General features: G+C 37.7%; 1 protein-coding gene across 5 annotated transcripts in view; it reads left to right on the forward strand.

Annotated features, from left to right (window-relative positions):
- LOC132916513 (discoidin domain-containing receptor 2) overlaps positions 1-14836 on the forward strand; it is a 225951-nt gene that overhangs the window by 184934 nt on the left and 26181 nt on the right. For all 5 annotated transcript variants that reach the window (XM_060976590.1, XM_060976591.1, XM_060976589.1 and 2 more), the window contains one exon: positions 13175-13298. In XM_060976590.1, the coding sequence (XP_060832573.1) occupies positions 13175-13298 (124 nt within the window). The remainder of the gene's footprint in view (positions 1-13174; positions 13299-14836) is intronic.

Genomic DNA, 14836 nt, shown 5'->3' on the forward strand with positions numbered 1-14836 from the left:
GAAAAAAGGACAATGTCCTTAATTAAAGAGTCAGGTATAGCACGTTTTATGAATTTTTACTGCACATAGATGAGAACCGGCGTGTTAGATCTTACCTCGCAAATAGTCTACAGCCTTAAAAGTATAAGAGGAGTGTTTGGATAGATAGTTTGGGATTATGGAGCGTTCGTGGAAGGACAGAGTGGAAAAAGTAGAAAGAAGGACGAAAGAGAAGTGATAGGAGAAAAAGAAGAAGAGGGAAGGAGACATCAGAAGTATGGAATAATAGATTAGACTTAATTCTCGTTGAAAAAAAGTCGAATCTTTTCGTTGCAAAGTATTTCATCATCTTTATGATATCAGCGGATACATGTTCGTAAAAAAATTTCGAGATACTTAAAACACATGAAGCGATTATAAGAGAAAGATCGCTTGCGACCTAACTAGGTCGATGCCCTATATCGGCGCTGTTCAAGTTAAGCTACAGAGCTTAAGTAGTCCCCTTCACTCTGTCTCGATTTACCAAAGAACAGAGTCACTGGCGGACATCAGCTTGGACATGGTACGTGTACTATCGGAACATGCTCACACTTTTCCAAAGAATACATTGATAAATCTGTCTAAACGATGACTAAGAACTTTTTTCACTCGTTTTATGGTTGCATCAAAAGTGCAAAAAAGTTTGAATGGATTGCTGAAAACGAAGACTACGTGACACTTAGTTTGAAAGCAGAACATCGCGCGTATGTTCCAAAGGGATTTTAGTTTATAATGTCGCGTTTAATCCTTGGGATTATTAAAGTATTTTATTTATTACCCTCCGACGATAATCGATGCTTGTATCAATAGGAATTGTTCTGGGAGAAATTAATTACAGATTTGTTATCCCTGTTTCAAATTCTATCAAATCCTCGTGAGTTAGTTTGCAAGAACGTCGAAGATTTACCATAATGTTTAGCGCAATTAATTTAAAAAAATTATTAAATGTAAAAATATGTATCAAAAATTGTTTGACGAAAATTATTCCAAAGATATATATTTAGAGAAATGGACCAAGTAGTGGTCGTCTAGCTCCTGATAATAAAAGACAAGAAAATATTTAATGACACTTAGTGGACGCAGCAGGATTAATAACAAGTTGAACTTCGTTCGCATGAATGGACAGCTAGTCTGAGTCTTGGACCCTTCCTCTGAAGAGTACAGAAGACAGTAATTAACAGATTGCTGAACGATGGGAAATAATAGGAGCCAGACGGTGGCGTTCGTTTCTCCCTAGACGCTTTCCAAACCTATTCTCCAAAAGCGAATTCAACCTTAAGACAGACGCGGTACAATGCTCTGACATTTGCAATTAGAGATGTGACGCCAGGGCTATATTAAAACCGGTAATAAACATTAATTATATTTCCGCGTTTCGCGTAGATGCTTCGAATGGGCGACTTATTGTTCGGGAAAGCTCGAATTATCGTTCTCCTACTGTCTGCTTTAGTAGAATACAATGGATGTTAGACAAAGGAGCTGCGAAATACTTTCGTGATAAATTGAATGGTGTACAATGCCACGTTACAAAACTTTATTTTAAAAAATGTCTAGTTCTGAAATCTTGTTTTATTTGTTCCAAGAAAAGTGACAGACCATGTCAATAGATATATAGAAAAATTCAAATTTACTCTTCTATTTAATTCTATTAACATTCTATCCAAATTTATCCTTTATTCTACCATCTTACCAAAAAATGAAATTCAGCAGAGATTCTAATTCTTCAGTAGAATTTCTTTATTTTCGTAAGATATCACAATATCTTCGTTTTCAAAAATTACAAATTTAATCATGTCAAATGAAAAATTCTACCATACTTATAAAACGAAATGCTACGTTTATGCATCATCACCTACGTTCACGTATGTAATACATTCAACAAAGCACAAAAAGAAAAATCTAGACGGCTCTCAAGCACACTTCCTCCTCCCTGAAACGCTGGTATACACAAATAGCGTGGTTCGCGGAGACGCAGCTAATCTTCTCATCGGATCATTACAGAAAGAAACAAGAGCGCTGCCGATGGGGTTGGCTCACGTTTATTACGAAGAAGCACTCCCGTTAGAAGAGGTCCCGCAGGGCTCCCTGTTTCTCCTCGCGTTGCGTCGTTCAAGTACAACGAACCAATATAATTCCCGCTGAATAAAATTTTTCCCAGCCATGGATATACATATATACCGGTGTGGCAGTCGGTCGAGCTGACTCCACTTAATTAAAAGAGCTAGTCGTATGACCGTATTGTCGTCGCGAGACGTGCGTTATCTAGCTCGTTCGCCCGCCCATAAGCAAGTCTGTGTACACACGTTCCTGTTCTCCTTTCGTCTCGTTTCACGATGCCACTCCCGACATTAGCCACCTGCTACTTGTCTCGCCTCGACGTTGCAAAGCCCTCGAGTTTCGCGATTTCCCTTTTTTTTCCCCTTCTTTCTTTTTTTTATTTTTTTACGTCGGCCGACCTTGTTTCGCTTCCGACAGACTATGAGCTTCCGTCGCGAAAGAAAATTCACGCGAACGTCGATGTCTTGAGAGAAAGCAGAGAAACTGGATTTTGTTAGGTTTGTTTGCTCCGGCTTGGTTTATTTTAAAGATTCTAGCGTGGATGTAGATAAATTCATGGTTGTTAAGATTGTTTAGTCGTCTCTATTTTTATATTATTGTTTGTGAAATTAAGAGTCGGGTAATGTTCATAGGGTGGATGAGATTTGAGGCTTTAAATTGGAATATTGTCCATTTGAGATGTTTGAAAGTTCAGTTTTAAATTCGGAGTTCCGTCCGAAATCGTTGGAATGGATTTTCGATGGGGCTTTGAGTTAGGAGCATTGTCCATTTTTCACAATTATAATTTTTTATGATTCAGTATCCACATCCGGGATTTTGACTATAATTATTGGAATGTAGGTATATATAATATGTAAAACGTTGACGAATTTCTGTATTTCAAATTTTTTCACAATTACAATTTTCAAACGTCTAATTTTTAAACTCAAAATTTTAGAAAAGTTAATGTGATGAAATTTTGATGAAGCTTCAAGCTAAAATGTTATTTATATTTTTACAGTTATAATTTTCTACAGTTTGGCCTTTAAACCCGAAATTACGACTGAAATTGTTTTAATAAAACTTTGATAGACTTTTGAATTGCGAGTTTCGTTTATTTCCACAGTAGCAGTTTCCTAAAATATATTCTCTGAAGCTAGAATTTGGACCGTAGGTATCGCAACGAAATTTTGATGAAGCTTTTGTAATTTTCTTCAATCTTGTCTTTGAACCTACAATTTTAACTGAGGTCGTTGAAATGAAATTTCGATAAATGAAAATGAACGTTAAATCGACGTAAAATCGTACTGTTCCGTTTCAATTAGCGAGATATCTGCAAAAAGTTGTTATTCGTTTTCTCTATAGAAATATGATTACAAACCCACCATTTTCACCGATAAAACGTTATATGAGCAGTGTATACAGCTGTACAAATTCCATTGTCATGAAACGAAAGGTTTATCTGATTTTTTCATTGTTGCTTTTAATCCATGAAAAATTTGTGGGCGATATTTCATAGGTTAGTGGAATTCGCTTGATGGAAGGACGATGAGATATTTATACCTTTCAATACGATGGTCGCGTGGGTTTTAAAATAATGAGTGAGGCACTGCCACGATGATGAACGTGTATTGTTAGAACGAAAGCCGGATAGTATTCTTCATGCTCTTCTAGGTTGCTTCAGAGTAGATTTGTTTCGAAATATTTGTACGCAAAATTATTAAATTACTAGTCACGAGTGAATGAGTCGTGGATGAGAAATACGACGAATACGTGGAACGGTTAATTCCGAATTGTCGAGTTCCTCTGCTATGAATTTCTGCGATTTATGTTTCCAGAGAAATACTAACTTGCTCGATACTAACAGAAACTTTCAACCGGAAATAAATTTTAACGTTTACGATTCATCGATCGCTCTTCAATCAGTCTTTTCACGGCTCATCGACGTTACATAGTGAAATAATCTCTTTCTCCTTTAATGCTATCTTCCCTCATGGCTTCCATGTAATAGCGAGCGTAAGCTTAAAGCGTTTCGTATAAATAGTCAAAACAATACCAACTTGTTTGAATTTTTTACGTGTTCGTAGTTCGTAGTCGTATTAACGTGCTCTGTAACACAATGTCAGGTTCGTGGCGCTGTTTCACAGTTCGTTACTTTTTAACGTATCGTGAAAAATACGTGTTTTCTGAACGTCAACAGTGACGCTCAACAGGAGTCGATTTTCTGGCCTGCCGAGTAACGGTACATAGAACCGAATTATTCTCTGGTATAATTTTATTTTTTTCTTGAAATTCTCCTTCTTATCTTACGAAATTAATTTCATTCCTTCGTTTCCAGATGTAATTTTTATGTATACGTTTATAATACTTATTTTTAATGAGACAGGGCACAATGCAAGTCAGTTTCTTGCAACTCAAGTGTATTCACTTCTGGTCTTTCAACTGGTACAGAACTTGCTAAAGACTAACTCGCATATTTCTTCTACCATGACATTTATCCCTGCATTTATACATTTTCTCTCTATTAATTCAGGTAAACTCGGGTAAACTTTGTAAACATTTCAAGAAAAGATTTGAGGGCGTCCATCCAAAAACTTGGGTGGCTACATACCCTTCTTTTGTGTTTCGAATTCATATTTAAACTTAAATACTTTTATATAAATAATTGTCATTGCCACGTGACGTGAACCATTTATGGAAAATTTTAATATGTAAATATTCATAAAATTCAACGTAACGTGCATAGATATACGTAGTATTCAAAGAATTTCCGAATAATAACAAGCACATCATGGTTCGTGATATATCATACAGTACGTAAAGATTATGAAAATGAAATTATTATAAGAAGCTTTTACGTTACTCGAACGTCATAGTTAAAAGACTATATGATCTATCCCTGGATACTCAAAAATACAAACGCGTTAATCTTTTGAGCAACAGACGGAGGATTCTACCATCGTTTACTATCTCGTGTTCTTAGACTGCAGAAATTTATGTAAATTTGTATTTTTACGAATGTGATTCAAAAAATTGAAGTTACGTAAATTATTTCCGCATCATGTAATGTAAACAGTACTACACTTTGAACGTTTCGTATATTTTTATACATTATCTGCACTTTGAGCATTTCTGCACTTCCAAATTTCTCATAAACGTAAAAAACCGCAATCCTCGTAACATTATAAACTTTAACGGTGCGAAATATCTACAATTTAATAAAATATAAATCTCTACCTGGTTCCACTTTTTCATATTGGTAAAAAAAAAATGAATTTACGCAAATATCATGTGATTTAATTGGCATCATCAACGAACGTCACTCGACATCCCCGTTAATTACCCAGTAAATTTCATCCCCTTCAAAGGAACAGCAGGAATATCTTCTTCGTTGGTATAATGAGACAAATTTTGTCACTTTCGTTTCGGGTTAGGTTGGCATTGGATCGAAGGCTGGCGTAGTAACCAGCTGCGAAAGGCACGCGTGATTTCATTAAATTTCATGGAATTTATTATCCTGGAACGGCCCGATCCGTGACGCACGCTAGTAAACGCGCTTTTATTCCGATTCGGTATAGACTATGCCAGAGGCGTGGTAGCGTTGGTGGCAGCAGGGATCGTAAAACGAGAGGGTGGGCGAGTTGCAGGGTTGGGTGGGAGGCGTTCAAAAGTGAGGTAATGCGATTACCGACTTTAGCTGTGGGGTTCGTCGCGATACGAGGGGTGGCCGAGCGAAAACAGATTATTTTAATTTAAAGCAACAAACTCCCTGATTCCCGTATACTGTAATCCTCCCCGCAAATTTGACGTACGCGTGTATCCCGATTGTCACGGCCAGTAGTTTCCTGGCTAAGCATTAGGAGACAATCTGGCCACAGGCTCGACCATCTTCTTGATGAAAGTTAAACAGATTCTGCCACTTTCTTAACGTCCATTATTTTCGTTCCCTCTTTTCTGCTTATCGTTTCTGTTGGTTTTATTATTTTGGTACCTTTTTAGTGAAGCTGATTTACATGAGCTATCTGACTAAAGTTTGGAATTATTAAATGTTACGTAGAATTCAAAGACTTGAAACGAATTCAATTTGGGATCCTATCGTCTTAGAAATATTTGGCAAAATGTCCTAGGAATAAAGTGGATTAATGTTGATATATATGGTATCGATTTGGAATTAACTGTGCAAGTTGGACGTGTAGCGATTGTTATTGTGTCTCGCAACACGGACACCGTCTCGATACACGAAAATAGCGTTAGACTATCTCTAGGCAAAAACAATGTCGCCATGGAGGGCAACCGTCGTTCTAAGACTAATTTGAATCTTCCAACTCCCCCCCTCCCCCGACCAGTATAGATAAACAGACACGATCGCGAGCGGGCAGTTATTATCATCGAATTATTACCGAGATATTACGGAGTCATTATTTGCGAATTAACGGAGTATACGAGTCTTCGAGTTATCCGCGAGCATTTTATTATCTATCTTCGCGACTACGATTGTACGAACGTTCATCGACGGTACTTATAAGCCTTTATATTAATATCTATTCTCAATACACTTGACGATTGCAATAGCAATCTTATTCATAGTTATAATTTAAATCCAATCTCCTTACATCATTCGCCACAGACGTAGGTAAAAAAAAAGAAAGGAATACCGAATTTATAGGAGAGTGGTAACAAGTGGCAGAATTTTTATTTTGAGAAAACTGTGGATAAGTGACGTTGTAAAATGGAAGAAATGAAAAATGAATAATGTGCTAGATTCATCGTCCTATTTTTCGAGTTTTCTCTGGACAACATGTTGATTTACCGCGTAGAATGGCCAGAAAGATGGATCGAAGAATTTGGAGGTGGTACTCATAAAGGTAGAAAAAATGTCATGTTCGTGCAGACCTGTGTATCAATCTTCGTTAAAACTCGGATAATTCATTTGATTTACAACGACGAATGACGTGAGGTGCTTTTTTTTTTTAGTGTACGTGATTAGAAATTTAATATTTGTGTTACAGTGGAAGACAGACACGCGAAACATATTTTACAACAATCTGCAACGAAAATTTGATTCGAAATAAATATTATATTAGCCTGTCTTTTTAGTGTGTTTATTATTTGCCCCATTTTGTACGCCAATCTTTCTCTCATTATCGTTGGAAAGAAACACAAAACTAAGCGTTAATAGGTGAAATTATACGAATTTAAATTTTCACGTTTTCACAATTTTTCGTTTCTATAAATTACGAAGAAGAAAGAATCGGATCATCGCACTCCCACAGTTACAGGAATAAAAATAAAGCGGAGAAAAATAGAGGGAAAACGTTGATACAACGTCAACATTTTTCTTGATCTTCTGATTTTGATATCAAGCGACTATCTTGATTAATTTAATATGACAGGCGAAGAAAGGAGAAGTCTATCAGATCTAAGAAAATATATATTAATTCATACCTTTTAAGATTTCAAAAAGATCAAGACATAATTAATCTTATGACAGTAAAAATATTTGAAATACTTTTTATTCTGAAACTAAATAAAGAGAGGAAATAACATTGATAGACATTGTATTGAATTTAAAAATAGTTTCCATGGAAAAGATGGAAAATGTTACGTATCCTGTTTTCTGCAGTAGATCTCAAATACAATCTTCTCGAAATTGAATATATACCCATACGAATAAGCAAAAAATGAAGGCAACTTACGAATTGCTCGTTCAAATTACGATTCAATGAATCTTCTAGAACACATTATCAAACAATGAATATTATTAAACTATTATACAAACATGACTAAATACGTGGCTTATTATACAATCCTCCGTACGCTCGCGAGCATGAAATTAAACGATAACATCGAACGTTCGATCATTTGAATTTATAATCAAGGTTCCCTCGATTCAAGCGTGCACAGAAACTCAAATCAAAAAATAATAGAATTCAACTGCTATAACTAAATTGTGGTTCGAATGCAACTGAATTCGTGGAAAAAGGACTGGAAATTAGTGAGAGGATAAATGACAGTCTCGCAGGAGGAGGATGTCGAATGGAGGCGGAAAATGTGCAGATATCCGACAGGTTGTGCAGCTTTCGCCGGTACGGGGGCGAAAATGCAGCCATGGTAATGAAAATGGCAAAAAGCACTCCGTCGCTAATTAATGGAAGATCGTTTTGTTCGTGGAATCTACCTTTGGGCGTCTGGGATTTCATCAAGTAGCACCGGGCTCGGTATTTCGATTCACGTTTTTATTACGTTTATCCGCAGCTAATTATATTGCGCCATATTTATCGCATTCGCCAACACGAAATTGCTCTTGATGTGATGCAATTATTTCACCGTGCAATATTACTCTTTGATCGCGATAAAAAAGACAAACATCCCGTAGAGTCTTGGTAATTCGACCATTGTAAAGTTCTCTTCATTTCGAATATTTCTCTCCCAATTTCGAGCTCCTGTTTCCCTTTTACCTTTGCTGCTTTTTACAGTGCGCGCAACCAGCAACGAAAATCTACAAGGAATTTTTTAAACCTTTACCAGAGCTGGTGTAATTTAGTTCGTTTCTTGTATTCCCTCTCGAGCTGAAGAACATCGCACCATCTGCAATTACTTTTCAAATTGGTTTTGTAATTTACATAACACGCCCCCGCCTACATTTCTATCGGAAATCAAGATTCTCTTACACAATTAAAATAATAGTATTCGTGAAAGTTTGCTAGTCACGGGTCGCAAGTTACTGGTGCTAAGAAATTTTCTTGTATATTAGTAATTAGTTTGGTTTATAAATCAAATTTTATGATCAAAGTATTCCATTCGATGTGGAATTGGAAAATTATAAAGGAGAAACGCTATAATATAATTTATATATTATAATCTGTAAGTTGTCAATTCGCTAATATTATTAATCGGAAAATTATTATTCATAACATCTACATACCTATTCGCGAAATATATGCTATTCGTACAAAATTTCCGAATTTCTTCAATGAATTTCAATTTCGGATTAGAAAGGTAACTTCAATCTCACGATAGGAATCGTAGATAATTAAATGTTTTTTTTTATTTTCGTAATAAACTCAATACGATGTTGGTTATGGCGAAAAACGTTCTCTATGTTTATGAACAAATACGTCATGATAATAAGTTCGTTGGAGCGTTTTCGTTGGTTATAACCAGAAGCTAGTTATATGACGGGTATCGGTCGTCGTTTATTTCATCGAGTTATATCGCGAAACGCCGAGGGCGTATCCATAACGGAAGGCGTTTCAGCAACGTATCGGGCACGATATTTTCCAATAAAAGCGTCTTTGGGTCAATCGAACGTATCCACGTCCACGAAAAGGTTCAGGGATGTATCAATCGAAAGGGTCCTTTTGTGCGGTCAATTGATATACTCGCAACCACGGCAAACACAGCACGACCGGAAGGGAATGTATTATCGTTCTGTCCACGACGTACAGCCTGATTTAAGGGAAGTAGTCGACATTTTGGAAGACGACAATACGATGATGATCGTCGTATGTATTGATAAACGTCCACCTTTTTCCCTTCATTTGGATTGTTTAGCTTTATTGCTTTCTTTAAATCATTTTGGATTTAATCGTGTTTTTTCCATTAAGTATTTACTTGTCTTTATTGCGACATCTTCTAAATTTGAAAAAGGCACGAAAGAATTGAAACGTTTAGATTTTATCTTAGTGTATGTAATTTTAAAAACTTATTTGCTTGTTCCCAAAAAGAAATTTACTAAAATTCGAGAATAATAACGGAATTAGTAAAAGTAGGATGTAAATATATCGTATAATTTAAAATGTAAGTACCACAATGAAAAGCGTCTTCTTTGTAACATTTGTTAAATTTTATTCCCATTTACAATACATTTGCGTATATTTATATTTTCCTGCGTATTAATTTGCACGTTCTTGTTAATGAAATATGCCTGGGTTATAATAACGTTTCGTATGAATAATAAAGGATAAGGACAATATATTGTTTTTAACGTTCGGCGTGTGTTGTTAATTTTCAGCATTGTGCATCGGGGAATTACATTATTCAGTGTTATAAGTGGATTTAAAACGACGAAAAGAGCTTTCAGTAATGTTATTTGAACCGTTCCACGTGCATAAATATTTGGAATTACACGCGTGTTTCTGTGTGAACGATTCCTCTCAATAACTGAAATCGTTTTTCCGGAGATCTCTTTTTTTCAACCGCTCTTTAGATATTTCAATAAAATTCATAAATATCTTTATGAAACGACAATATTTTAATAATTCCATTATATTCCATAATTCCATAAACGGTTCCGTTATTAATTCTATAACAGAGAAAATGAATCCGATGAATTATTCTAACAACGAAAACTTCTCCATTTAAATTAAAGGAAAAATCGAACGATTCGACGGACTTTTGAAACAAGTCACTGATCGTGAATCAAAACAGAAACATGGAACTCTCTGCGAGTGATTCTTTCCCTGTCGACGGTGTTTATTGTGTAATTACTATTTTCAATTAACGCACGACGGCCAGGATCGATTATTTTTCGCTTAACCGAAGATCAGTCGAAAATGCCACGCGCTGATTGGTTTTCCTGTAATTAATTTTTCCGACGTTCCGTTGTATCAAATCATACGCGGCTGCCGATCATCGAGGGTCTCGTTCGCACGCCCCCGAAGATTTTCACGTTGCCAATTACCTGCGTGTACCCCCGGTTTTCAACGATGGATACCCGAGTATCGTCGAGCAAACAAGCGACCACGATCGAAATTAACGTCGAACCTTCTGTAGTCTCTATAACGGCTCGTTCGATAAAGGATCGTGGCACGTGTACTTTCATACCATTTCCCCTGCTCCATGAAATCACTGATACTCCAAGAGAAACCTGAACGCATCGAATGATGAGTGTGATCTCACTGGATCGAGTCAGCACTGGGTACGACTACCAATCGACGTTGCTTCGAATGTCTTGAAATACCTTCGAATGTCAGGTCATAAGGATTGAGGGAAACAAGGACAAGACTTTAGATAGCCCTGACGGGCTAAAGAGAGCCGTTAAGAGGATCTGGATGACGCGAAGACGAGCAACGTGCAAGAAGAGGGGACGATCAAAAGTAGAGGGTGATCAGTAGAAAGAAACGACAAGGAAGTAAGGAAAGAAGGTGAAGCGAGAAAGGAAGAGGAAGAAGTGGAAGGGAATCACAGCAAAGAGATTCGAGCAGAATCTCGATGGCTAAGTGGTTATCTTATCTTAACGGTGGTTGCGCGGAGCATCTCGCCAAGTCTGGCACCCTAACGCTTCCTAAACGGAAATTAACACCCCTCCTTAGGTTGCGGTGCCCTTCTCGTCGGGTCGTCTCCGTGACGTTCAGGCGGAGGGCAAGCAAAGCAAAAATCAATGGATATTATATCGCGACTCTCCGGAGAACGGTGCTCGACATGATCCCCCTTATCGGTTCTCCGGTGTAGAAGGAAGGAGCTCGGGACACGACGCTTCTGGCGAAGGATTGTTTGTTATACAATGAAAGCGTTAATTTCCTGGGGTGGCACCGTCGATCCAGCCCCGCGTTGACGAGTTCTTTCCTCGTCGTACGAGCCAACGATAACACGCGGAGGCTGCCGAGGAACGGGGACGCTCGATAAGGAAACTATATCGGACCGTGTTCCTTCGCGACGAAAATACACGCCGTCGTAACGAGGCTTGTTAATTAATAGAAAAATACAAGCAGTGCTGAAAATAGAAAGTTCAGCTTTTCGCTTCTAACAAATTCAGGTGTATTACTTTAGAAATGTCATTCTCTTTTCCCATCTTTCGTCTATCTTTTCGTTTTTCATTTGTAGTTTGTAGTTTGTTTTTGGAAGTTTCTTACTTTAACAAATTATTGATTGGAAAGAGAGATTGATTATGAACGAACGAAGCGATCCGAACGATTCTCTGATCCGATTTCCTCGGCCAGGGAGTGCCGAGACTGATAATTACCCGATGATACGGTTAAATTTTATTCAGGAGAATTACGTGGGCCGTTGAATGCGTATCGATGCATTGTGCCGATAATTACGTCGTGTGAAATTATTAGCCACGCTACGCTATGCCGCGGTTCTGCGGTTCTTTCGATCGTGACGACGGCTGATATGCTTTTCATGATAAAACCAGCACCGCGTCGCCCGGAATTGAATTTTGACAGCCGAACCTCTCTTCCATCTTTTGTCTTAAATTCGCAACACGAACGATAGTTGGAAAACCTGGAATCGAGCGAGTGATTATTGATCCCGCTTTAAAAAGATTGCATAATCCGCAATTGAGTATTCGTTAAAGAAGCAGGCAGGTGTTGTTGAAAAAGTGATGCAGGTGATAGAATATAAAAGGCGCGAGAAAAAACGAGTAAAGAAGCAGTGCCGCGCTCCAAATGAATTATGCATCGGGTATATTATAACATGAAAGTATCAGTTTGGTGTGTAAATATGCAATGAGAATGTAAAAATGGTGGAGAAAAAATTCATGCAAATTTTGCTCATGCCTCGGACGACTTGATTTTCGGTGGTCTTATTTTATTCGACTACTTGAATAACAGTTAACATTTCGCGCACGCATAGATTCGCGTAATCGTTGAAGTATACTCTATTTATATATCAATTGTTTCTTTCATATCATACCTTAATATATCAGTCATAAATATACACAGAGTATCGTGGGTAATTTCTGATCATTACCATCAGTGTATATGTAAATGTGGAAATATTTTGTGTAACTAACAAAAGCGAATACCTTTGAACGATTTAAATAACCGACAACCGCCAACAAATGAAATTCCTATAAGGATAATAATTGTAATATATAAATAAAAATTCAGAATAAGGGGACGTTAATAATTATCAGCGTATAATTATCATGAAATACACGGGTGATTGGTTGATCTTTCCTCGGGTATTCATAAAACAAAAAGCATGCCTCGATGGGCCATGAATATTCGGAATGCTCGTGGAGGGGGTGGGTGCGCTGGGGCGAGACAGAAGTGGTGGCATGAAGTGACGGAAAGTTTCCGGTGGCGTATCGCTTTTACTCGCGTGGTATACACGCGCGACGTGTGCATAAATGTCAGGTACATTAACAGGAACGCTCAATATTCGGCCGCAGGTCTCCGTGCAGGAGGAGGGTGAGGACAAGGGACCAATTTGCCCTCCGCTTCCGGCGCAGTACCACCCGGCCGCCTGCACCATGACGACACCGCAACTACACAAAACTATCACGGATTACAGCGGTTGGTAACGACGTTAAGTGCGACACTTAAGCCTTTCGAATTCTACGCGTGCATGCACGGTTAGGCCGATTTAAATTAATTCGAATAGAGAACCCCGCTACTCTGAATTTCACGATTATCAACGTGCCCCGCGTAACCCGTTGTCCAGAATTATTAACCGCTAACACGGAGCCCCGCCCCCAGGAACCATTTGATACGGCAAAACTCGAAATTTTCGTAATAACCCAAAGTAGCGAGTTGGAACCAACACGCGTTTAACCCTTTGATCGGCTCGGTGAAATATGTTTGCGAGGAAGGCAATGGTTTCGCTGGTAGTTCCAGCAAATGTACAGGTGCGCGAGATTGGGTTAAAATTAATTTAGCTGTGAGACTGCAACGTGGAAGGCTAATATAAAGCATTAACGAAGTGTAGTGGATTCTGTTCCATGGTTTTAATATCCTAGTTGTTCTAAAAATTTATGAGTATTATTTTTTGATATATTAACGTGTACGATGTCTGGATACAAAAATATTTCAACGTATCAATCGTATGGCACATGAGAACTATTGAAAGAATTTAACTTTTAGTTTTGCAAATTTTTGGATATTTTAGACAAATAATTAACACACTTGTTGAATTCTTCTTTTATTGATTTCAATTCAGTCGCTATTGATTTACGTAGGAAAGTTTTGAGTTCCATAGTCGCCACATGAAATAATGGTTAATAGAAGCAGAGTACCTCGTAATTTAATGCATCGAGTTCAAAGTTTTTGTCTGCTAAAAGTAGGCGATTTTATGGTAGTTCCGCGGTGGTCTTGCTAACGTTTCATCCCTTCGATATTTGTTAGTGCACGGTGCAATTTAACAGCGGGGAAAACTCGAAATGAGTGGCTCCACGTTGCGGTGCATTATCGAGTTTGCGTTTGACTAAAATTACATAAAATCGACGGTGGGCTATAGCCATTGGTCGCGATGATAAACGCAGCACCTACCACGATATGCAAGCACACAACGTTCGAATTAAATTGCGGGTTAATGATCGATGGATTATTACAGAGTTCATAGTACTTAAAGACGAAGCTTGCACGAGCGCAAATCATATACGAGCCTCGTCATTTACCAGGACTCTTTAATTCGTTTTAATTTTTATTCGCAGCTACAAAATTTTCATATATCCATGCATTCCTTCCTCGCTTATTTTCAAATGTTTAAAAGTCAAATGAAATTCCACAATGATTAATTCTCGTATAAAGCTTCATAAAGCTAAAGGAAAAGAATTCAACTTAACAACGAATACTGTTTCAAACCACTGTTTTTTGCCACATCGTGCCTGCATTGCTCAAATAGTTGACCAATTATTTCGTTTTCTGCTGCCTTGCCGACGGTACTGTTTCTCAGAACGGTGTAAAATTACTCCGAGTATACTCGAACCAGTAGAATTAAAAATAAATTTCGCTCAGTTAATCCTAACTTTCAGTTCGCTATCAATTAATCACGCAAACTGCAATATATAACGAATAACCTTATATAATGCATCGAGTTAAACTCGTCTGCTAGT

Source organism: Bombus pascuorum, chromosome 2 (genome assembly GCF_905332965.1).
Source record: "Bombus pascuorum chromosome 2, iyBomPasc1.1, whole genome shotgun sequence".
Taxonomy (NCBI): Eukaryota; Metazoa; Arthropoda; class Insecta; order Hymenoptera; family Apidae; genus Bombus; species Bombus pascuorum.